The sequence below is a fragment of the Sceloporus undulatus genome, chromosome 2, assembly GCF_019175285.1.
Source record: "Sceloporus undulatus isolate JIND9_A2432 ecotype Alabama chromosome 2, SceUnd_v1.1, whole genome shotgun sequence".
NCBI classification, from domain to species: Eukaryota; Metazoa; Chordata; class Lepidosauria; order Squamata; family Phrynosomatidae; genus Sceloporus; species Sceloporus undulatus.
The window spans coordinates 66,009,264-66,033,250 of NC_056523.1; the positions used below are offsets into that span (position 1 = coordinate 66,009,264).

Sequence of the window (23,987 nt, forward strand, 5' to 3'; positions counted from 1 at the left end):
AATTATCAGAATTTCACTTTAAAAAAATTACTGGATTCCAGGAACATTTGAAGACAAGAACAGGTCACACTATAAAGAGCTCTCCCCAGGTATGACATCTCTGTAGTACTGCCAGCAGGTTAAGTAATTGGCTGTCTCTCAGCCACTAAATTCCATGTATGAAAGTCCCTAAAATTCCAGGGTGATTTCTTAGCCCATTCTTCTGAAGTGAATCACATTGGACACAGATTCAACGCACCTCTTGTCATTTTTGTAAAATGCCATGTTCTAATCCGCTTTCTGTGCAGCATCACATGTTAATTGCTACTTGCATGAACCATAAAATTTTGCCTTCTTTTTGCATGATTCTGTGAATAACTTTTTACTATTTTTGCTTACTGTAGTACCTCCTATTTCTCTCAGATCTGAAACTGATTTTTTCCCATACTTTCATGTTATTTATAATTTTAACCCTAGTTTTGTCAATGTAGGGTTACTAGAGTGTATAATCCTATCTTCCATGTGAGCAAGACATTTAGAGGATCTGAGCAGACTGAGAGGATTTAAGAGGGTCTCAGAAGATTGGAGAAGGGCAAATATTGTCCCCATCTTCAAAAAAAAGGGGAGGGGGACCCAAACATCACCCAGTCAAGCAGCCTGAACATCAATACCAGGAAAGATTATAGAGCAAATAATTAAACAAAGTCTGTAAGCACTTAGAAAGGTATGTCATGATAATCCAAACAAACTGCTAGCTAGACTAATTGTATCTATTTTTTATATTGTATAAGCTCGGTAGATGAAGGGAATGTCATGGATGTAGCAAATCTTGATTTCAGTAAGGCCTTTGACAAAGGTCGCCCCTGATATTCTTGCAAAAAAAATAGTAAAATGTGGGCTAGACAGTGCACTTTTTATAATTGGTTGACCTCCTGAACCCAAAGGGTGCCCAGCAATGGTTTCTCTTCATTCTGGAGAGAGGTGATTTAGTGGGTGCCACAGGGTTCTGTCCTGATCCAAGTGCTATTCAACATCTTTATCAGTGACTTGGATGATGGAATAGAGGCATGCTTATGAAATTGGCAGATGACACCAAATTAAGGGGGTTGCTATACTCCAAATTGGATCAGAATTCTAATAAACTACAACAGATTAAAAAAAAAATAATGGGCCAAACAAATAAAATGAATTTAAAACAGGGAGAATGTAAGGCAGGGGGAAAATGCAAGGCACAGATATGGGATGTGTGACACCTGGCTTGACGACAGTATATGCGAAAAGGGATCTAGGAATCTTAGTCTCAAAAAGGGATCTAGAAATCTATTTGTGTTGGTCGACCTCACCTGGAATATTGTCCCAATTCTGAGCACAACAACTCAAAAAGGGTTGACAAGTTGGAGTGTGTCCAGTGGAGGGCAACCAAAATGTTGAAAGCCTGCCTATGATGGTGGTTAAGGGAGATGGGTATGTTAAGTCTGCGGAAGAGAAGATTAAGTGGTGAAATGAAAGCCATTTTATATTTGAAGGGGTGTGATATGGAGGATGGAGCAAGCTTGTTTTCTTTTGCTTCAGAGACTAGGACATGATTTCTTAAACATTGGAAAGAACTTCTGATACTAAGAGCTGTCTGACAGGGGAACAGACTCCCTTGAAGTTGGGGGAGTCTCCTTTTTGAAGGTTTTTTAAGCAGAGGCTGGATGGTTATCTGTTGGAAGTGCTGTGATTGTGAGTTCTGCATGGCAGGGCTTGGACTGGATGACCGTTGTGATCTCGTCCATCTCGGTGATTCTGTGATTTCTGTCATCATCTCCTCTCAGATTCAGAAAAAGAACACAGAAAGGACAAACAACAACTTGGTATAAATTCAGTCTCTGACTAAAACAATCGTAGGTTGTGGGTTGCAACATGTTGTCTCTCTCTCTCTCTCTCTCTCTTCTCTCTGCTTTCAAGTCACTGTTGACCGTATTGTAACCCATGCATTTTATAGGGTTTTCTAGGCAAGGAACTCAGATGTGGTTTTGCCAGTTCCTTCCTCTGAAATGCACTATAGATCTTGGGACTCTTATCGAGTTATTAATGAAGGCTGAGTTTCTAAGTTCAGATAGGATCTGGTGCCTTTTAGGGTATTTAGGCCTCCTTAACGTGCTCCCCCCCCACTTAACTGTTGCTCTCAGTATGTTGTGTTCCTTGAAGACATTGCCAATTATACCATGCTTAGAGAATTTTCCTGGCAGTTCTGATCAGAGAGAAATGAGGCTGAAAGTGCATGACTTGCTTAAGATCATCTTGTGGCATTTCATAAACTGCTGCAGTTGCAATGCCAGTCTCCCAGAGCCTGGTTCATCATGTTAAATCACAACATCTACCAGCCTTACAGACCCAAAATCTAATTTGTTGTTATGTGCCTTCAAATGAATCCAACTTTTGGTGACTCTATCATAGGGTTTTCTTGGCAAGATTTATTCAGAGAGGTTTGCCTTTGCCTCCCTGTAAGGCTTGAGAATTCACTGTCGATTGTTGGTTCACTGGCTGAGCAGGATTCTAACCCTGGTCTCCCAGTGTCTAGTCTAGCATTTAAACCATTGCACCACACTAGCTCTGACATTTGATATCCGTTTTTTATTAACGTATGTGCATGCATCCAATAATGCAAATATATGCTTTTTAAATAGGTTGCTCACTCTCATATCACATTTGCTGTTCTTGTCCAGATTACTTGAGATGACCATAGATGGCCCCTTTCTCTGGATTACAGGTGATGACCTGCTTTTGAACTCCCTTCCCTTCATTTTTAAACATATTTATAAGGAAGTTTTGATTATGAAATCGTTTGGTATTTCCATAACTTGGTTGTTCTTGGAAAGACGTGGGTTCGTATTTTCTTACTTCACGGGAATTACCATAATGGCACAGAAGAAATGTGAACTTGTTCTGGCTCTTCCTCAGAATGGAGTAGTCTGTTCTGATTGTGTGCGATCAGTTCCTGGGTTTTTCAGAAAGTTAAGTGTCTGGATGGTGGTTGTGTTCTGTTTGGGCTATCTGTTTTGCTTTTTTTCTACTATGGATGTTGGTTGTAGGATCTTGGTTACTATTTTCTGTTCAAATTCTGTATATTATAGTATACAGATATAATCTGAAGATGCTAGTATATTATGTTTATGAGGGGAATGTGTGTGCCTTCAAGTCATTTCTGATTTATGGTGACCCTAAGGCAAGCCTTCATGGGATTTTCTTGGCAAGATTTATTCAGAGAAGGCTTCCCATTGAGACTGAGAGCTGTAACTTACCAAGGTCACCAAGTGAATTGCATGGCAAGCTGGGTATGAACCCTGGTCTCTAGGGTTGTAGTCCAACACTCAAACCACTATGCCCGGTGGTCTCAGTTAGGGTTGCCATATCCCACCTGGGGGTGGGACTTCCCGGTTTGGGCAGGGCCACACAGTCCCACCCCCGGTTTGGCCCCGCCCCAGGACTCCCCCCCAGCGAGCCCTGGAGGCAGCTCCACCCCTCCCTCCCCGTGGCTGTGTGCCACCCTCCCTGCCTCCCTGCCTGGCTCAGCCTAGAGAGCTGCCACTCAGAGCTATTGCCAGCCCATTGGTATATCTGTCTTGCAAAAGGCATTACTTTCAGGTTACAGTGAGGGAAAAAGGTCATAAATCGTTCATGTTTCACTGGGAGTCTCAATGCCTCATCTTTTAAATGTTACCGCATCAGTATTCTTGTAATTCTTTATCACAGGATCGTTTTGAGGCCCTAAACCCTTATTGTATATGCAACAATTTCTCCCGAAGCTGACCAATGAGAAAGAAGCAATCAGCCTCCATTTGGGTTGGTTTTCAATGGCTTGGTGAAGGAAGAATTTTGCCTTGCTTTTAAATAGGAAGGGCTTTGGGGTAGCAAAAGGCTGCAGAATAGTTTGAACCCCCTTAAACATCCATGCTCATGCTATAGGATTCTGGGAATTGTAGTTTCTTGTGGCACCAGAGCTTCTCGACAAAAGGAGGCTGAAAGTCCACAGAGCTACAGTTCCCAGGATTCCATAGCCTTGAGGAGGAGAAGGAGGAGGAGGAAGGGTGCCTTGAAGGGCAGATTGGGGCAGAGGAGGAGGAGGAGTAGGAGTTGGAGGAAAGCTGAAGTCAGTGGCCATTAGGTCCGCCTTGGTTTTTTGGGGTTTTTAAATTATTTTTAAAAATATCAATACTTATTTTATTTTATTAATTTATTTTATTGCTTTTTTTTTTTTATTTCATTAATTTTTATTATTGCTTGTTTTATTTTATTCATTAATTTTATTATTGTTGTCTTTATTTTTTTCATTAATTTTTATTTGTTGTTTATTTTATTTTATTTAATTTTATTATGCTTTGTTTTTTTTATTTCATTAATTTTTATTATTGCTTGTTTTATTTTATTTCATAATTTTTATTATTGCTTGTTTTTTATTTTATTACATTAATTTTTATTATTAAATATATACACCCTGCCTTGTTTTTTTATATTTTTTATATTAAATATATGCAAGTGCATTTTCTGTGTATTATGGCGATTTGAATGCTAACAGTCTGCCTTTCTTGGCCAATTATGTGGTGATGATGATGATGGTGGTGGTGATATTGATATCAACAAGCTCTGAGGCACGGCCAATGTAACTTGCTGGTGTTTACAAACTCATGCGCAGTGAAAAAAACCACAGTCCCTTGACCAAGTACACACTTCTGAGAAGTACAGTTGAACCCGAGGGCAAGTCCATTTCTGCCATCTGTCTAGGAATAATGCCAAAATTCCTCCATTTTGATCATGCCTAAAACATGCATTTTATAAGATTTTTTAAAAAAAAAACACCTCAATTTTTTCGCATGTCCTCCATTTTTTAAAAACGTGTCCTACATTTGAAAAATGTTGCCCTACATTTGTCCTACATTTGTCCCGGTTCGAGGTCCTGACTTATGGCAACCCTACTCTCAGTTCGTCCTCAAATTAAGTCTCATAGCCCTGAATTCCTCTCCCTCTTCCTTTGTTCTCTCCTGCCTTGGTCATAAAAAAACAGCTGGATATTTGATGTTGACTTTTTAAACTTTATGTTTTTGAAGTTTAAGACAGAGAAGAATCCTCCGAAAGACAATGAAGTTTCATTTTTTGGTGTGTATGTTGTGTATTTGGTTACATGTAGATGGCAGACATAATAGGTAATAGCCTCTGCAGATACCATGTGAGCTAGTTTGTAAACAGTACAAAATATTAAAGACCTACTAGTAAGACGATACTTTTTCAGTTGTCCCAATGGTCTCTGTTTCTGAACTGACATTAGTCTGCATGAATTTTAATTCAATCTTTTGGGGAAAAATGTTTAGACTTTGTCAGAACATATGTTGATAGTTAGATGGAATAAATGCACAAACTTCCAGTCTCTGGTAAACAAACAAACAAAATCCAATTAAAAAAAAAAACTCATGAAGCCTTGGGCTTTAGAGATAAAACTAATGTATTACAATGTAGGTTGTGTGAATGAGATGCCAAATTAAGGAATGCATTTCTAAATAACATCAGGGGCTAGCCTGAAGAAGGGGCATCCTCCCTCCTAACTGTCATCTTTCGGCCTCTGAGGGGGAGAGAAGGCTGGCCCAGTACCATCAGGGGCTGGCCTGAAGAAGGAGGCTCCTCCCTCCCTAACTGTCATCTTTCGGCCTCTGAGGGGAGAGAAGGCTGGCCCAGTACCATCAGGGGCTGGCCTGAAGAAGGAGGCTCCTCCCTCCCTAACTGTATCTTTCGGCCTCTGAGGGGGAGAGAAGGCTGGCCCAGTACCATCAGGGCTGGCCTGAAGAGGAGGCTCCTCCCTCCCTAACTGTCATCTTTCGGCCTCTGAGGGGGAGAGAAGGCTGGCCCAGTACCATCAGGGGCTGGCCTGAAGAAGGAGGTCTCTCCTTCCCTAACTTGTCATCTTCGGCCTCTGAGGGGGAGAGAAGGCTGGCCCAGTACCATCAGGGGCTAGCCTGAAGAAGGGGCACTCCTTCCCTAACTGTCATTTCTCGGCCTCTGAGGGAGAGAGAAGGTGGCCCAGTACCATCAGGGGCTAGCCTGAAGAAGGAGGCTCCTCCCTCCCTAACTGTCATCTTTCGGCCTCTGAGGGAGAGAGGGCTGGCCCAGAAACATCAGGGGCTAGCCTGAAGAAGGAGGCTCCTCCCTCCCTGTCATCTTCGGCCTCTGAGGGAGAGAGAAGGCTGGCCAGTACCATCAGGGGCTAGCCTGAAGAGGAGGCTCCTCCCTCCCTAACTGTCATCTTCCGGCCTCTGAGGGGAGAGAAGGGCTGGCCCCTCCATCAGGGGCTAGCCTGAAGAAGGAGGCTCCTCCCTCCTAACTGTCATCTTCGGCCTCTGAGGGAGAGAGAAGGCTGGCCCAGTACCATCAGGGGCTAGCCGAAGAAGGAGGCTCCTCCCTCCCTAAATGTCATCTTTCGGCCTCTGAGAGAGAGAGAGAAGGCTGGCCCAGTACCCTCAGGGGCTAGCCTGAAGAAAGAGGCTTTCCCTCCCTAACTGTCATCTTCCGGCCTCTGAGGGAGAAGAAGGCTGGCCCAGTACCATCAGGGGCTAGCCTGTAGACGGAGGCTCCTCCCTCCCTAACTGTCGTCGTTCGGCCTCTGGGGAGAGAGGAAGGCTGGCCCAGTACCATCAGGGGCTAGCCTGAAGAAGGAGGCTCCCCCTCCTAACTGTCATCTTTCGGCCTCTGAGGGAGAGAGAGGCTGGCCCAGTACCATCAGGGCTAGCCTGAAGAAGGAGGCTCCTCCCTCCCTAACTGTCTTTTTCGGCCTCTGAGGGAGAGAGAAGGCTGGCCCAGTACCATCAGGGGCTAGCCTGAAGAAGGAGGCTCCTCCCTCACTAACTGTCATCTTCGGCCTCTGAGGGAGAGAGTAGGCTGGCCCAGTACCATAAGGGGCTGGCCTGAGAAGAAGGAGGCTCCTCCCTCCCTAACTGTCATCGTTCGGCCTCTGAGGGGAGAGAAGGCTGGCCTGAAGAAAGAGGCTCCTCCCTCCCTAACTGTCATCTTTCGGCCTCTGAGGGAGAGAATAGACTGGCCCAGTACCATCAGGGGCTAGCCTGAAGAAAGAGGCCCCTCTCTCCATAATTGTCATCCTTCAGACTGTGAGGGACAGAATAGGCTGGCCCAGCTCCATCAGGGCTAGCCTGAAGAAGAAGAGCCCTCCCTCCGGTCCATCTGCTTTGGTCCAGGCCTCAGAGGGAGAGAAGAATACTGGACCTGATTACTTCCCCCCCTCACCATTTCCTTCTCCTTTTGTGTCATGTCTTTTAGATTGTAAGCCTGAGGGCAGGGAACTGTCTATTATCCCCTCTGTTGTAAACCACTCGGATTCCCAGTGATTGGGCGGTATATAAATAAAACTTATTATTATTATTATTATTATTATTATTATTATTATTATTATTATAAATTGTTTGCTAAGGGAATGTCTCATGGACATGGTGAAAATGTGTGCTTGCACAGGGTATGTCTTCAGAATGGGGAAGATGTGGAAGCCAACTGTGGTAGTTATGCTCTTGCTGTAGCATAAATAAGCATATATATTGTTGCTATAAGTAAAACTAAAGTTAATTTAATCAAAGTTTTATGCTTGTTGTAAAACTAGAATTCATAGTATCACAAAATGTGTCAAGACACCACACAAGCCTACTAAAATGCTGCTACATAAACACACATTCTAACTCCTTTTAATGTTGTAACCTTACTCTTGCACAAATTAACTTTTGAAGTGGAAGGACCATCATCAAGCTTTGATCATTTTCACTTAGTGACAGACACTCCTTTGATCAGCTTAGCTTTCCCTCTGTCTTCTGTTTCAAACAAGTCTTATTGCTGAATAACAGAGCAAAAGAAGACAAGGGTATATAATGATGCCAAGATTTGGAAAACAGTGATAATCTGATCTCCATATCTAATGTATTGCTTATTTAGGTGAATAACTTTGTGTGTTCACTTAATAATTGAGGGGGGGTTAAAAAGAAAAAAATCACAGGCGTTTTAGTTGTGATGCTGTTGGGATCAGTTTTGATAATAAAACGCAGAAGTGTTATGTCATCTTGAGATTTCTAAATGAACCCATCTATGGCATCCTTCCCCATCACTGAGATTGCCAAATATTTTGGATGTGAGTTCACAGCATTCCTGACTGTTGGCCATGTTGGCTTAAATTGATGGTAGTTGAAGTGCATCCAATACAGCTGTTAGGCAGCAGGTAGAACAAAGCTGGTTTATGGGATGAACTAAAATGTTTTTTTTAATATATCCAGGTGATCTACATAGAACAAGTTTTCTTAGATTGGTTGAGATTTAGTCATTTTTTACTCTCTCCATTGAAGCATATGCACCTGAAATCAGCAAGGGAAATCCATGGACAGGTATAGACCTCATAGTCATAACTACTTAGAGGATATACAACTGGATTTTGATTCTCATTAGTGATACTCAGCTGGACCCCCCTGAACTGGCTGAACAAATACGTTGATGTGCCTCTCCATCCAGGTACTCTGCTATTAGTTCTCTATGTCCTGGGGGGGGGGGGGCAGTGTACCAATTTTCTTCATCCTTTGGAAATCCACACTTCTGTTTTTCTGTAGCACTTTGCATTTGTATGTGGATTCAACAGAAACATGCTTTTAAGGTAAAGTTACTCTGAACACCTTTTCATGAATTTTAGGTTTGAAATCTTCTTGAATATTTTATTCAAGAATTCCTGTAAATGTTACAGAGCTTTTTCCAGCCATTGTGATTATGGATATTGCTGCTAATTAGTAGGCTGATGCATGTGGGGACACATGGGTAACAAAATAAAACAACATAAAAATATTAGAATGAAACCAGCCTTATAAAATAGAAATAAAATCCATTGTATTTGAACTTAATTTAAAATGCCCTGAGGAAGTAAAATAAAAGGAGACCCAGTTTAAGCCAACACTTAGACGGACATCACTGTTGATCTCCTTTTCACGATTTTCTTAGCATAGAACCTTTCGCCACTGAAAATACTAGAGATTAGAATGCACACAAAGTCACAGCTGAAGCGATTAGATTTCTGGTTGGGCATGAAAGCGCAGAATAGAAATGACAGCGCAGTCTGTGTCTCGCCAAAGTGCCCAGCTAAAGTTAAGAATAGCACAGTTCACTAAAATTACACATACACTTTAATTTAGGTGCTATATTTATGTACTGTGACAGAAAATGAGACCTAGAATAGCATGGGAGTAGAAGCCTTGATTTGAAGTATGAAAAACATTTTGTTGTTACTGGAGATTAGCATATAGTGCGAAGAGGCTTTGTTGACTTCTTGTTTTTGACAGCAGTCTATTTGTCTTGCAAATTTTCCAGCATACTGTGTCCATATCATAATCCTGTTGACCACCTGTGGAGCATCCCATGGAATTTGTTTGGCATATTTTGTTGTTGCTAATTGCCATCAAGTCAGCTTCGACTTATGGCAACCCTATGAATAAGAGGCCTCCAAGTCACCCTGTTATCAACAGAACTGTTCATGTCTTCCAAACTCAGGGCCATGGCTTCTTAGTAATGACTGCTATCTGATAGAACTCTCTACTTCAGGTTAACCTTCTATTTCTTGAGTTGCTAGCATTTGAAACATCGTTATCCTAGCCACTCACAGCGGATTGGTTTTATTAGCAAGTGATGATAATGGCAGGGTACAGACCGCCCAAAAAGGGCGGTCTGCCAGGCGGTCTGCCACGAGGAAGCTGCAGCAGACAAACCGCCTGCAAAAAGCAGGTTCTTTTTGAGGTGCCCTTGTGATGCTGCAGTGCGCCAATGGCGCACTTGCGATGTCACAAGAGGGGCGCGATGTGCAGATGCTAAGCATCCGGTGCGTCAAAATGGTGGTGCCCATGTGTACAGGGCACCACCATTTTGACGCCCTCGTCGCGTGCTAGGGTTGAGGCACGTATGGGTGGTGCGCCTTTGGCCAAGCCCTAGCACATGACGAGGGCGACCTATAGGCCCGTCTGTCCAGGGCCAATGTTTAGTTTCCAGTTGCTAATTTCTGGATTTAACCCCTGATAAAAGGGCACAAATAGGCTAGGTTAGGGAGCCAGAGTGGTGTAGTGCTTTGAGCATTGGACTATAAATCTGGAGGCCAGGGTTCAAATCCTGGCTCAGCCATGTAAACCCACTGGGTGACCTTGGGCAAATCATACTCTCTCAGACTCAGAGGATGACAATGGCAAACTGTCTCTGAACAAATCCTGTCATGAAAACCCTATAATAGGGCCTTAGAGTCTCCATAAATCAGAAATGATTTGAAGGCACACAACAGCAAACCTTTATGTTCAAGGACAGTCTTTGCACAATAACATGCGTACCTCTTTCAAATATGAAGGTAGTGTTCTTGTTAAATGGTACTGACAGGTGCCTCCTGCAAAAAAAAAAAGATAAAAAAAGAGAGAGAAATACAGCAATGATGTTCCTTCTTTGTGTTTTCCTCTAGAATATTCCATTTCCACCGTCTTGTCTGTTGTCCTTTCATTTTGATGCTTAGTAAGCATCTATAAACGACCCATTGTTTTTTCTTTCTGCAGTTCTCCATATGTTCTTTAAAACATTTCTCACAAAGCACCTGTTTGGATTATGCTGTTTCACAGTTCATTGAAATGTTTCATGACTTAATGCTTTTCCATCAAAAAAGATTTTACGTATAGAAAATGGTCACAGCAGGGAACAGTGGAGGGAATTATTGTATAGAGGAGCATTAGATCATGTGTAAGGTCCACAGGTTTATCAGATCCATCTTTTTAACTAGGGAAACATTTATTTCATCTGAGTAAACTTAAAAATGTTTGAGACAGCCCTGTTTATTTTTCCTACTTCTGTTCCATTCATCTCTAAAATGATAGGAGTGTCTTGCTTTTCCAGTGAATTGTACTTGTGGGTGTAGAGAATGGTATCACCTTTTCCTGTCTTGTGGTAGTCTGTTGCTTGATGCATAATTTCTCCCACCCCCCACCCCCTTTAGGCCAGTTCACTTCTAATATCAAAGCCAGGTTGAAAGGAGAAGTCAGTCTTTGAATGATGACACAGAAGTAAGGCCTGATGGTTTAGTTCTTTGTACATGTGTACATTTAGTGGTAAAATGTAGACTCTCCATTCCCAGTTTTAAACATACAGTGTAGATACAGGCTATCTCAGCCACATTTTTTTTAATATATATAATGTTTATTAAGTTTTTGAACAGAATATAAAAGTTTCCATATGTACATATACAGATTGGTTCATCGTTTACAAAAAAGATATATATAATAGAGGAAAGAAAGAGAAAAAAGAAAAAGAGCCACATATCTCAGCCACATGTTGTCTACTTTCACCTTTCATTCTGGCTGCAGTAAAAAATATCAAACTATTATTATTATTATTATTATTATTATTAAGCTTTATTTATAAAGCACTGTAAATTTACACATTTAAATGTAAATTTAAACTATTTCTTTTGTTCTTGTTGTTATTATCATAATCATCAATGTATTGTTGTATACTTCTGCAACAAATTCATAACCTAGAGTTACAGCGCTGTAATTTCTCTGTATCCAGTAAGACTGTGTGGTCTTACTCTAGGTCTAAGTAACCCCCCCTCCCCCCGCAGTGCAGCTTAACAGCTAGCAATCGCATCTGGAGACAGAGATCTGTTCAGCTCTGATTGGAGCACAGGGAAGATACTGTTTCAGCTGTGACAATTTTATTGCAGGACTCTTGCTGCAATTCCTTGTTGCAGTCTCACTCACTGGTGGGAGGGGGCTAGAAATGTCATCCTCTTTGAGCCCTGATCAGCAGCTGAAAAGACCTCCTGATGCGGCTGCTGGCTTTTAAAGTGGACTTGAAGATTAGGGCCTGGAGATAATACTTAGCTACACATATGTAATAGATGACTAAACTGAGGCTGTTGTACTTTGGTTACATCATGAGAAGACACAACGAACTGGAAAAGACAATAATTCTAGGAATGGAGGGAGTTAGAAGGAGAGGAAAACCACATGCTAGATGGATGGACTCAATTAAGGAGGTCATGGGTATGAACCTGCAGAAACTGGGAAGAGTAGTGGAGGATAGGCTGTCTTGGAAGTGCCTCATCCACAGGGTCACCATGAGTTGAGACCAACTCGAGGGTGGTTAACAACAACAACAAATCAAGTAATAATAATAATAACAAATTATTATTTATTATTTAAAATTATTCACTCTTTGAATGCTCTTAGAGAGAGGGCTCCGGATGATACGTACCAAAACACATTGTGCAACTGTTTCACTTTCCCCTCCTTATCCAATTTCCTGTGTCAAGAAAAAAAATGAGGAAAGTGGTGGGAAAGCATGGGAATGCTACAAGTAGAAGGATGACAGCTGGACCCCTGTAAAATTATGTGGGTGAGGCAGTGTGATTGCACAATGAAAGCCGTTTCTGGAAGCACCACTTAATTAAGAGATTAATTAAGGGATTAATTATGACAACACATAATGGCATTTCAGCTATCTTTTTAGGCCAGGTGAAAATGTGACTATGAAATATATGCAATAGAAAGAAGGGTCAATGATGACTAGATTAATTGAGAAGAAAAATATCCATGGAGGTATTTTTTAGTGTATGAAGCAGGGGGAAAGCCTTAAAATATTGTAGCTGTTAGCATAATCGGTGTATTCATATTTGTAATATTTCAATGGGTCAGTCTAGCCAGATGGTGGGGTAGGCAGGTTCGTGAATGTAATGTTTGGACATTGGTTCTACCTGGGCTACAAGTAGTGGTTTTGTTCCATGAGCGTGTAGCTATATTGCTGTGCTGATGTTGTACTATAACAGCCTGCAGACAATACCTCACATTGTTATCTCTGGTTATCTTGTTTGTACTTCATTATGTTGCCTAACATTCCAGATCTTGGGCGGGGGAGGGAAGGTTTATGAATAGAGCTATAGCAGAGCTATTTGAGAGAGGGAGATATGCTGAGCTCCAGTCCAGCTGCTTGCTGAAACAAAGAGAAGTATTCTGAATAATGCAATGAATATGCATCACTGGCCTATGTGTGTGATTTCTGTTGTAGGCCAGAGGCAGGCCTGTAGGCTAACCAAACTGCAAGATTGAGAAGATTTTTTTTAAAAGAGCATTTTTTAAAAAGAGCATTTTGTTTATCTCTATGTTAATGTTGCCAATGGGATGATGTCAGTGTGAATATCATAGAAAGTGGTTAGGCAGGAGAAGACAAATGCAGTGGGAGGCAGTATTATATTTTGATAGACTGAGAGATGATTTTTCTCTTTGCTTTCTCTCCCTGTATTTTAGCAGAGAATAGATTTGTGTGTGTGTGTGTGTGTGAGAGAGAGAGAGAGAGAGAGAGAGAGAGAGAGAGAGAGAGAGAGAGAATGGATAAATATACTTGGCCTCCAGGCTATTTTTTATATGCTGTATTCAAACAGTGCAGAGTAAACTTTGATTATAGGCATGGTGATGGACAGGCTTGAACTGAGTGATAATTCAACATAAGCACATGCTGAAAGTTTGGGGAACAGTTCCATTCCTTTGCCGCTCAATTTAAACTATCCTTATTGGCTGTTGTTGTGCCGTTAAGTTCTTTCAACTTATGGTCATCGTAAGGCAACCCTATCATGGGTTCTTGGCAAGATTTATTCAGATGGGGGTTGCTATTGCTTCCCCCTGGGGCTGAGAGCATGTGACTTGCCCAAGGTCACCCAGTAGGTTTCATGATTGAGCAAGGAATCGAACCCTGGCTTCCAGAGTTGTAATCCAACACTCGAACCACTACACCAGCCATGCTGGCTCTCATCCTTGTAGACACCACAGAATCATTTAAATAGTCTTGCATGTAGCCTTAGTGTTTATTGCCTCTTATTTTGCCTGCCTGTGTTTTTCTTTCTGCTCTTTGGGGCTGGCTAACACATAAGTGTATTATGCAAATTGTTGTGGATTTTCACAGATTCACATCAATGCTTAACTGTCTTCACTTTCCTACACAAATTCATTTCTGTGTGCCCTCCCTCTGCTGAAAATGTGCAGCCATGTAAAGTGGACTGACAGCCCTACGTTTGATAATGTGCATGAGTTTAAGGAGTCCCCCACTCACAATGCATACAAAAAGCCCAAATCTCTCTCATTTGTGTGTGGAAGGATAACATTCTAGTCAAATAGAATGAAGAGTATTTTAGACAAACCCTTAGTTGCTTCTCCCCTTTGCATCAATGATAAGTGATCATATACCCTTTTCATCTCTCTTAGCCCAGGTTTGGAGTCTTGGCACCTAGTGTAAAAAAGAGCTGCCTGCCTTGGGATCTTCTGTTTTTGAGTCTCAGGGTTATGATGAATGTAGGAAACTAACTTCAGCCTCTTTGCATCACCTTCTGGGAGTGGCTTCTGATGTTATTGGAACAGGGTTGCTAGCTAAATAGGCAGTGCCTTCTTCAGTCAGCTCAAAGGGAAATTGACACAGATAGCAGCCACACTAGCTCAGAATCTCACTGGAATCCCTACTGCAGCCATGCGAATTTGATATCATTTAAAAAGTGCTGCGGTTTGAATGCACAGGTGATTGTGGAAATCTGATAAATATCCTCAGATGGTCTGGAATGCATGGCATCATGGCTCTGTAAATACAACATTGGATTTGCATTTTAGAATATATGTAGTAGTATTTGGCAAAACACATGAGCACCTCTGCTCCTTATTACAACTGCATTAATGAAAACAAATACATATATACTGATTTGGGAGCAGTTCCTATCATATACTGCAGGAGCTATTTCTGGTGTGGACTTTGTTTCTCAGCATGCTCCTTAACACTGCTTCCCTCCACTATTGATTTACTAGCATGCCCTTTTGCTTTATTATTTTTATTTTTCTCCCTCTTTTAAAAACTATTTAGGCATCATGGCAATGTGACTTAGATGGGGGTGGGAAAAGAAAACAAAAGAAAGTTTTTTAAAAAAGAAAACAGGCTGGTTGAGAATAATGGGGGGCAGGGAGAGGGAAATTATCATACATATTATCATTTGTTGCTGTTGTTAACTGCTATGGGTGAGACATCTCCAAGCCCTTCTGTCTTCTACTGTTGAATTCAGCTCCTGCAAACTCATATTAGTGGTCTCTTTAATAAAACCCATCCATCTAGCATGTGACCTTCCTCTCTTTCTACTTCCCTCCACCTTTCCTAAAATTATTGTCTTTTCCAGCGATTCATGCCTTGTCATGATGTGTCCAAAGTATGACAGTCTAAGTCTTGTCATCTTGTCTTCTATGGATATTTCTGGCTTGATCTGCTCTGGGACCTGTTTGTTTGTCCGTTTGGCTGCCCATGGAATCCTCAGCACTCTTCTCCAGCACCACATCTCAAATGAGTTGGTTTTCCTCCTATCTTCTTTCTTGACTGTCCAGCTCTCACATCCATACATGGTAATAGGGAATACACAAGTTTAATGCTACAGCAGCGATATTCACATCAATTAATGAGGAAAGCCTGTGAATTGAAAATTGTATGATAGTCACAGACCAGGTAAAGCTCAATCACAGCATCGTGTGATAAAAGTATGACCGTACATGCCTCTATTCCAGCTTTCTTCCACTTTTTAGGCTCATGTGGTAATTTGCACAGTGTCTGTAAGAATTTGACATTCTTTGTAATAGACCTAATAGTAATTTAGTTTACTGACATATAGTATATGAGGTGGCTTATGAAGTTCCATTCGGTGGGCATCCCCCCCCAAAGGGTAGTTTATTAAATACCAGCTAAGTTATATGATCATTGCTCTTACTGGATTTTCTTTTTGTAAATAACAAAAGATGACTTTGAGTAGAGAAGCAAAGTAGCAATAACATAGAATGGTATCAGTCAGTTACAAATGACTGATAAAAAGAATTTATAAAGCGAAGTTGCCTCTCAAAGAATCTAAAATTGAAAGCATGGTCTCTTTTGCTGTTTCAGACTAAATGACTTGATGAAATTTGTAATGGTGAAATGAAAAGATTCATGTGGTGTAAATATTTGAATATTTATATGGTATCACTTCACATATAAAGGACATACAATGTCTAATTGGAAAGTGCTGCCTCTAACTTTTAGATATCAAGTTATCTGAGTTTTTAAGCTGAGTTTCTTTTGGCATTATGCTCAGCTGCTAGGCCAATGTACTTGTGTATGAGTTTAATCCAAAATGGCTATTTTTTCTAACATGGTTTCAAATGGGAAATGTTAAAAAGGGTAAAAAATATAGTCACATATCCAGAAGAGAAGGCTTCAGGTCTAGACCTATATCTCACTCATTCACCCACCACCAGACAAAGGAAGGAAGGTGGGAGAACAGCATCAAAATTAACCACAATCTTGTGTATTATGCCAGCAGGATGTCTAGATGGTTGACCAGAGTGACTGGCCTACTGTGGAGCAGACACTTTCTGCTTTTACTGTTCAGGTGGAAAGTTACAGTTTAGTTTTGGTGCCAGCACCTTGGAAAGAAGTCATTACTTGTGGTGTGTTTATAAGCCACAGCATGTTTGCTAGTTTATATATTGCCTACTAAATTGGCAAAATGTTTATTTTTACTAGTAAACATAGTGGAGATTAGTCTCTAGTGGTTCATTTTACAACAAAATGCTATTTGTTGCATATATTAAACAAGGGCTCTGTTTACATGCCAGCTGAACATTAAATAGGATATGAAAATGTATGATCGTATAAATATACTTCTTTTCTTGGGTACTTGGTGATGCTGCTGAATTTGTAATACAATTATATTCCTAAGAGACATCTTTTAGGCATCAGAGTTAGGGAGACTTCATTTGGCCCCTAAATCTCCTTTCTGTCATTCAGCAAGTTCAGTCTCTGCATAACTTGCCTGCTGTTTCCATCATCCCCACCCAACATAGCTATTGGTAGCAGAGTGTGGGCATTATAGTCTGGAACATCTGGAGGGCTCACTACTAGGCTAAACACTTTGTCCTTCTTAGAAGATGTCAGAGACAGATTTCACAAATTATTTATTTATTTAGGCACCATCTCTCCTAGAGCAGTGTACAATATGGAAATTAAAGCACTTATAAATCAAGTAACATAAAGCATAAAATAAAGCAATAAATAAATGGGCACAAGTCTAATTAACTCATGCTAGCAATTGAGGAGACCTAAAGCAGATAAAAATAAAAATAAAAACTTGTTAAACTGGAGAGGCAGCCATTTTTACACCTTGGAGAGGGATTTCTACAGATTGGCATGTTGCCACCAAAAAGCTATGCCCTGTGTTTCTGCCACCCCTTAAGCACTGAGACACAGAACAAAGCCACACAGATGACGATGTTGAGATTCTGATAGCCTTATTTCAGACTATCTTCAGTTGAACCTGGTAATGAACTGGAAGGCAATGCAGGTATCATACAGCTGCAAGAATATGTGCCAGAAGGCAGTCTGGTAACAGCAATCTGTATGAGCTACATTTTTCAGATAGTCAAAAAGGGCAGCCCGTTGTGTGACATTTTGCTGTAGTCTAATCAGGAAGAGGCTAAGATTAATGTCTGTGTAGACCTTCTCTCTACAAAGTGGCAAGAGTTTCTCCTGCATACAGCTGCCACGTGGATAAAGAGGGGTAACGTTGGATCCAGCCACCAGCACCATCTTCTTGATTGATCAGCCAAATAGGATTGGATGGACTGTAATGCTATTCTGGCATGTCTGTGCCCAGCCAAATTTTCCCAAAGAATACCGTGTTTGATAGTGTCAAAGGCAAGGCCCAGCAGAACCAATTAGGACACACTGTTCCCTACCTATTTTCAGTACGGTTGAAACTGTGTACAGGGGTTTATACATGCAGAGTGAATTGATGGGAAAGACCATATCATCACCATGACCATAGAATTGTTTATGTAAATGTTTTCATATAACTTCTTCCCTGGTTTTATTACTATTTCACTATTACTCTCTTACTTGTTTGGACATTAGTTCACGAGAAAAGATACCTACTGCTGATGTGAGCTCAAGCCTTCCCTTTTGTCTTGTTTGATTCACAGTCCATGACATTTTATGTTTGATGCATCTGTGCTATAGTTTTCACTACAAGCTGCTTATCAGTTAAGGTGTAGAATATGCCCTTGTGATAACCAGCCTCCACTGATCTAGCAGCTATTTCCCTCTGACTATGCCACAGGCCACAACAACCACGGGGGGGGGGGGGACACACCAGAGTGGCTGGTAGCCCATTTTTGGTTTCCTGAAAGCTCTCCTTTTTGACAGAATGTAAAACTATACTTAAAGGCTCTCCTTTTAAAAATAATTAGCTGTAAAATCCTCTCCCCATTGCCCTACAGATCTCTCTTTAAATGCACTTACTACTGGGACCAGGTTTTCTCTGATCCCCCCAGGCATTTAGTAAACTGTTGTTCAGAGATAGTGCTGAACTTAGCCTGAACAATCAAGATATTCTAACCTCCCTAAGACATTTATTGTCAAACTGTGGCCTCCCCTCCATGGTATGCTCAGCATTTCACTTAAGAGTTTAAATTTATCTGCCAGTGAAATGCAATTCTAGCCAATTTGCATATGCAAGCACTCACAAACTACAAGGCTAGCACAAAGAAGGTTTATCACTGCTTTACATGACTGCTTCAGAGATAACAACAAACTTTGGCCTCATTGGAGAATGACCCTGCATGAGGCCTGTGTTCCCATGCTTTCTCCCCTACATGAAAGGAGACAGCTTCTTCTTTTGATCTGATCACAGTTCCCCATAGATCATAGTTACGAACTTGGAACTACAGTTTATTCTAACTTTAGTTAGTTCAAAGAAACTGAAGGTTGGAACATGTGTAGGTTCATTTTTGCAACAGCAGCAACACTGAGATTTGTTATCTCATCTGAGACAGTGTTTCCTGTCATCATCTTTCTTCACATGAAAAGCACAGAATACTGTTATTGGTTCTGCTTAAAAGGTTAATTGAAAAATATATTGCTGATGTTTAAATTTTCAATGGAAAATTTGGGAATTACAAGGTGGAATCCAGTTGGCATATTACATGACCATTATGTGAGTGTAGTGTAGTTTTACCTAGATTATACTGTGACCATGAAGCAAGGAAGGCAGATCCACTGTGGTGATCATTAAGAGAGAAAGACTGCTATTTCCAAGCAGCCTCTTCCCCCAGTACTGGCCTTCTGTGGAGGGAACCTCAGAGTTAAAAATGCTCTAGGAAGTCTAGTTAGCCAAGTTATCTGTACCATGCACAGGACTGGTGATTTTGCAACTCAGAGTCCTCAGAATACTGGTAGTTGCAGAGGATGTTCCTCACTGAGGTCTGCACTGAAGAAATAGACTGCTTAGAGCTGGCAGCTTTCTTGTCCCAACAATGACTATGGTGAATATGATTGCCTGCTTGCCTACCTTTATAGCTGCTCTGCTATTTGGCTTTTTCACTCCTGCTTTTAGCTTTCTGTTGATGCCTGACATGGTCTCAGCCACTGTGTTTAAGCTGACATTTAAAAAAGAATCTTGTCCTCCCCAAACAGATGTAATATCCATATTGGAACAATATTTGACTTTGCACACACAGAGAGAAAGAGAGACCAAAACAAAATTCTATGGAATTGGTCAGTAAGGTGGGATGCCAAGTGCATGAAGTGTAATATTGGCTTGTTCCCTTTTTATTTAAAAAAAAATGGAATGCCTGCCAATGAAAGTGCTTGAAAGATGTGTCAGTTTGGTTTTTAAAGTGCACCTGAGGTGAGTCAGCTATACTTCTTCATCCCTTCTCTGTGTTTTTCCACAATGTTTTAGAAACTGAACAAGTATTTGATTTGTAAAAGCTATGTTTTAAGAACATAAATGTTTGATTTCTAACCACATTTTTAAAAGTCTTTCACAAGTCTGATAAGGTATTCATCCTACTGATTGATCAAATCCCTGATTTAAAGAGGTACAGTACAAGGTTCAAAAGACAAGGTTCAAAGGACCCTGCCTAATGTTTTTATGTCTTTTCCCTTAAAAAAACACAATAACAAGCTAAGCCCACTATATCTCTGTTTTTTTCTTAGGTGAAGCGGCTCTAAGAGGAGAGCCCAGGATGCAATCCCTTCCAGTATCAGCTGCTGTGACCAACCATAGGACAGGGCCACCCCCTATGAGTCCTTGCAAGAGGAAGTTCAGCATGGACCAAGGAGATGATGACCTAGACTGTGAAAATGAACATGTCTCTAAAATGAGTCGCATGTTCAGTCCTCATCTGTAAGTGTTTTTCTTTTCATATTTGATTGCTTTCAAATAAAATAATAAATGCCCTTGCCATTTATGAAACACAGGCCTGTTACAGACTGCTTCAAGTCTCTTTGGAGGTATGCTATTTAAATGATGCATGGGTCCTAAGAGTCCGGAGGTCGTGCCAAAGCCACACTCCATTCCTAAGCACTGGAGGGCAGCTTTGGTGCAGCTTCCGGATTCTTAGGATGCACGCATCATTTAAACAGCATGTCTCCAAAGAGACCCGAAGCAGCTTTATTTTGGCAGTCTGTAACAGGCCACAGTTTTTATTTAAATGTTATTGTTTTGTAAAATGGCAGCCTGGAATGTATCACAAGCACATAGTATCTGAGTGGTGAAATATGTTACAGAAGACATGGGTAGAGTTGCCACCAAAAATGATGTCTCCATACTGAATTATGCCCTTTCCTCTCTCAAATGTTACACCATGGTACAGTGAGCCCTTGGTATCCAGTGCCAGGGACGTAGCCAAGAGGGGCTATCCATGGATAAAGAATCTGTGGATATGGAGGATTGACTGTGTGTGTTTCCTCATTGCTTAGGAATATGGGACCCAGCAAACAGTTTTATGATGTTGCCGCATAGGGTGATGCGACAAATTATGGAGGTGGAGAAGAACAACCCAAGTGGGCAGTGCTGATTGAAGTGACAGCCCCATTACTTTCTTTAGCATGTATTCCATCTTTTGCTACATTTGAATTGAAATATTACACTGAATAGTGAAGTACTTTTCTAATGTACTGTTATGACCACGTTTAATTCCGTGTCTTCTAAGTTTATAAGCAAACAGCTTTAAACAGCTTGGTTTTACTCCTGACAAATTAAGGACCCTTGTTGCAGTACACAATTATTCCACTTTAATTGCTCTGGCTGTGTTCTGCGAAATCCTGGGGTTTGTAGTTTGGAGCAGAACTAGAGCTACCTGGCAGAGAATTCTAAATGCTCCTCTCTAAGCTGCAAATCCCAGGATTCCATAGAATTCAGTCATGGCAGATAAAGTGGAATAATAGAGTTATAATTTGGTAGTGTGAAAGAGCTTTGACAACTGTATGTACCTTTAGTTATGAATATCATATTTTTTTCCTCCCTTCAAGTGCTAGTTCTCCTTGTTCCTCCTGACAGGAAATGCTTATATATGTTTAAAAATACCATTTCTATTTGCTTTAACTTGCCCCTCAGTCACCTCCTATGCTTTAGAACTCTCCTACTTTTGAGAGGGAAAAAGAGGCTTTGTATATATGTGTGTGGAATGGTATTTTTTTTTTAAAGGACCAGGCAATTTTAGAACAGCTGCTCAGTACAGGACACACCAACAGCTGGTCAAGCTACAGTTGCTAAACACGAGAAATGTGCTTCCATTTTTACATGCCAACAGGGTGTTTTACTGTGCAGGTACAATATGTGTTGCTGGAATACAGTTTCCATCCATTCTCCTTCCTAGAAATGTTACTCTTGTTGGCATGAAGTAGAAGCTGAGAGAATTCCTTTCATTCCTGACTAGAGGACGGGATTGGAGTATTTCAGTCAGAGCCAGCTTGATAAGTGTGTGCTTTCCCCTGCTGCCTCAGCTCAAGAAGCACTACACATTCCACACATTCCACCCAGCTTTGGATTGTTGTATTCAGTCATGAGATGTGGACTGAGGTATTTTATCCTCAAATAAATCACAGAAGTCTTAGTCAGAGGCTTGTAGACTACAGGCTTAGAATTCGTTGCTAATAAGAGCTGCAGTACCAGGGCAAGGCACACTCAGAAGCAGTGAAAGATTGTTTTGTTTTTGGGTTTGAGGAGGTTTTTTTTTAAACACACAGTGACCCACCTAATGTATTTAAAACCACAGCTCAAAATGAGATTTGCAGTACTTGAGAGAGAGAAAAAGAAAATGTAAAGTTTTGCCTGCTTATATAGGAAAAGCTGTGGCATGTTTGCATTATTACATCATTTTGGAAGCAGGAGGGATTTCAAGATTTGCAATATATTGGAACTAAAATAGATGTGGGAATTCTGTAGTGTATTTCATTTAATGCAGGTAGTTGGAACTGGAAATGTTACAGCCATGAGGCATGTTCAGATTCAGTTCTCTGGAACTATAAAATAAGAGTATGTTTTCCAAAACTGACACTTTCATTTTAATGTAAATTTATAGATGGCTCTAAATATGTACAATCATCATGATGCCTCTCTGTGTATGTAATATGGGAAGTTGCAGATGTGGAGAGTTTTAAATGTTCCATTATTATCTGAAATTGTTTGTTGCCTTTCTGACATCTGATACAGAGCTCATATAAACCATAGGAAAGGTTTTCATTAGTGGATAAAAATTAAGAAAACACTAAGAATGTGAGAAACACAGTATCATACAAAATATAAATGCCACAGTGTTATGTTTGGCAGGGCCCAGATACAGTTTGGCCTACATTTAATGTTTAGATGCTCTTTGAACTACATACTTAAAGAATATGGAAAAGACGGCTAACTTGTTGGCAACACTGAATGGAATTACAAATAAGATGGAGAATTCAAATGTTGTTGAAGTCTACTAAAACAAGTCAGATGTAAAATGCCCTTGGCTACAAAGTGAAAAATGAATTAATAGTGCAAGTGTCTTTAATTGTTATTAGTTTATTATTTTACTAAATTTATATATCACTATTCTTTTTTTAAAAAAATCACAGATCAGTGTACAACAAAAAGTAAAAACAAATGCTGTGTTAACAATAAAGGCTAACCAAAACTCTATATATTCATTGTATCCAGCTGAGACTGTTAAAACAAACTAAAGATTCTAAAATCTCAGCCAGCATCAAAAGAACCCAGGGGCCTTGGAAAAGAGATGTATCTCACGTAATTAATAAAACTGAGTGAAGTTTCTTAAATAATCAGTGAAACTGAAGACATTTGATTCACCTCCAAAAGGAAGAAATTCTATACTCAAGATGTCACAGTCATGAAGATGCTTAGATCACCACTCCCAGGGCATCACTGACTTGTGGGATAACAAGTAGGGCCTCCTCAAATGATCTCAAAGCTTGGATGGTACATATTTGAACAAGGGCTACAGCAAGTACATGGGGCCCAAACTATGTAAGGTCTTGCAGGTTCACACCACTATTTTGCAGTTACCTTAGAAGTGAGTTGCAGCCTGTTCAGATCACAAAGGATGGACAATATGGCTTTGGCTTTGCATGCCACTTAGTAACTAAATGATTCTGCAGTGGCTTCAAGGACAACACTTTACAGAGTACATGGCAGTAATCTTTGCAGTATAGACCAATGTGATCAAGCTCTCTTGGCGCAGGGAGAGCTCTAGCTGGCAAACAAATTGTGATTGAAAGGCAGCACTCATAGTCACTATGGCTACCTTGGCTTCCAAAGATGTGTTTGCATCCAAGATTATTATCTCAAATTGTTCATCTGCTCTTTCAATAGGAGTGCATCTTTTTTAAAAACAAGTCACCCTTTCACTTCCTGGATTGAGAGCTATCCACCAGATGCACCTCCTGTTTGTCAGGATTCAGAAGAAAGAGACTTTGCATTGTTTGCTACTCATAAGAAGAAACAACAAATATCTGCAATGGATAAAGAGTTTAGGTAGCAAAATGTTCACTTTAAGTCCAAAAATAATTGGGACATTAAAAAAATGTGTTTTGATCCAGTTTAGTGGAGGGAACACTATTTTATACATTTTCCCTAAATACACTTATCTCAA

At 40.6% G+C, this 23,987-nt stretch overlaps 1 protein-coding gene across 3 annotated transcripts in view; it reads left to right on the forward strand.

The window, feature by feature from the left end:
- VGLL4 (vestigial like family member 4) overlaps positions 1-23,987 on the forward strand; it is a 149,333-nt gene that overhangs the window by 84,556 nt on the left and 40,790 nt on the right. For all 3 annotated transcript variants that reach the window (XM_042452093.1, XM_042452090.1, XM_042452091.1), the window contains one exon: positions 20,056-20,245. In XM_042452093.1, coding sequence (XP_042308027.1) covers positions 20,056-20,245 — 190 coding nt within the window. The remainder of the gene's footprint in view (positions 1-20,055; positions 20,246-23,987) is intronic.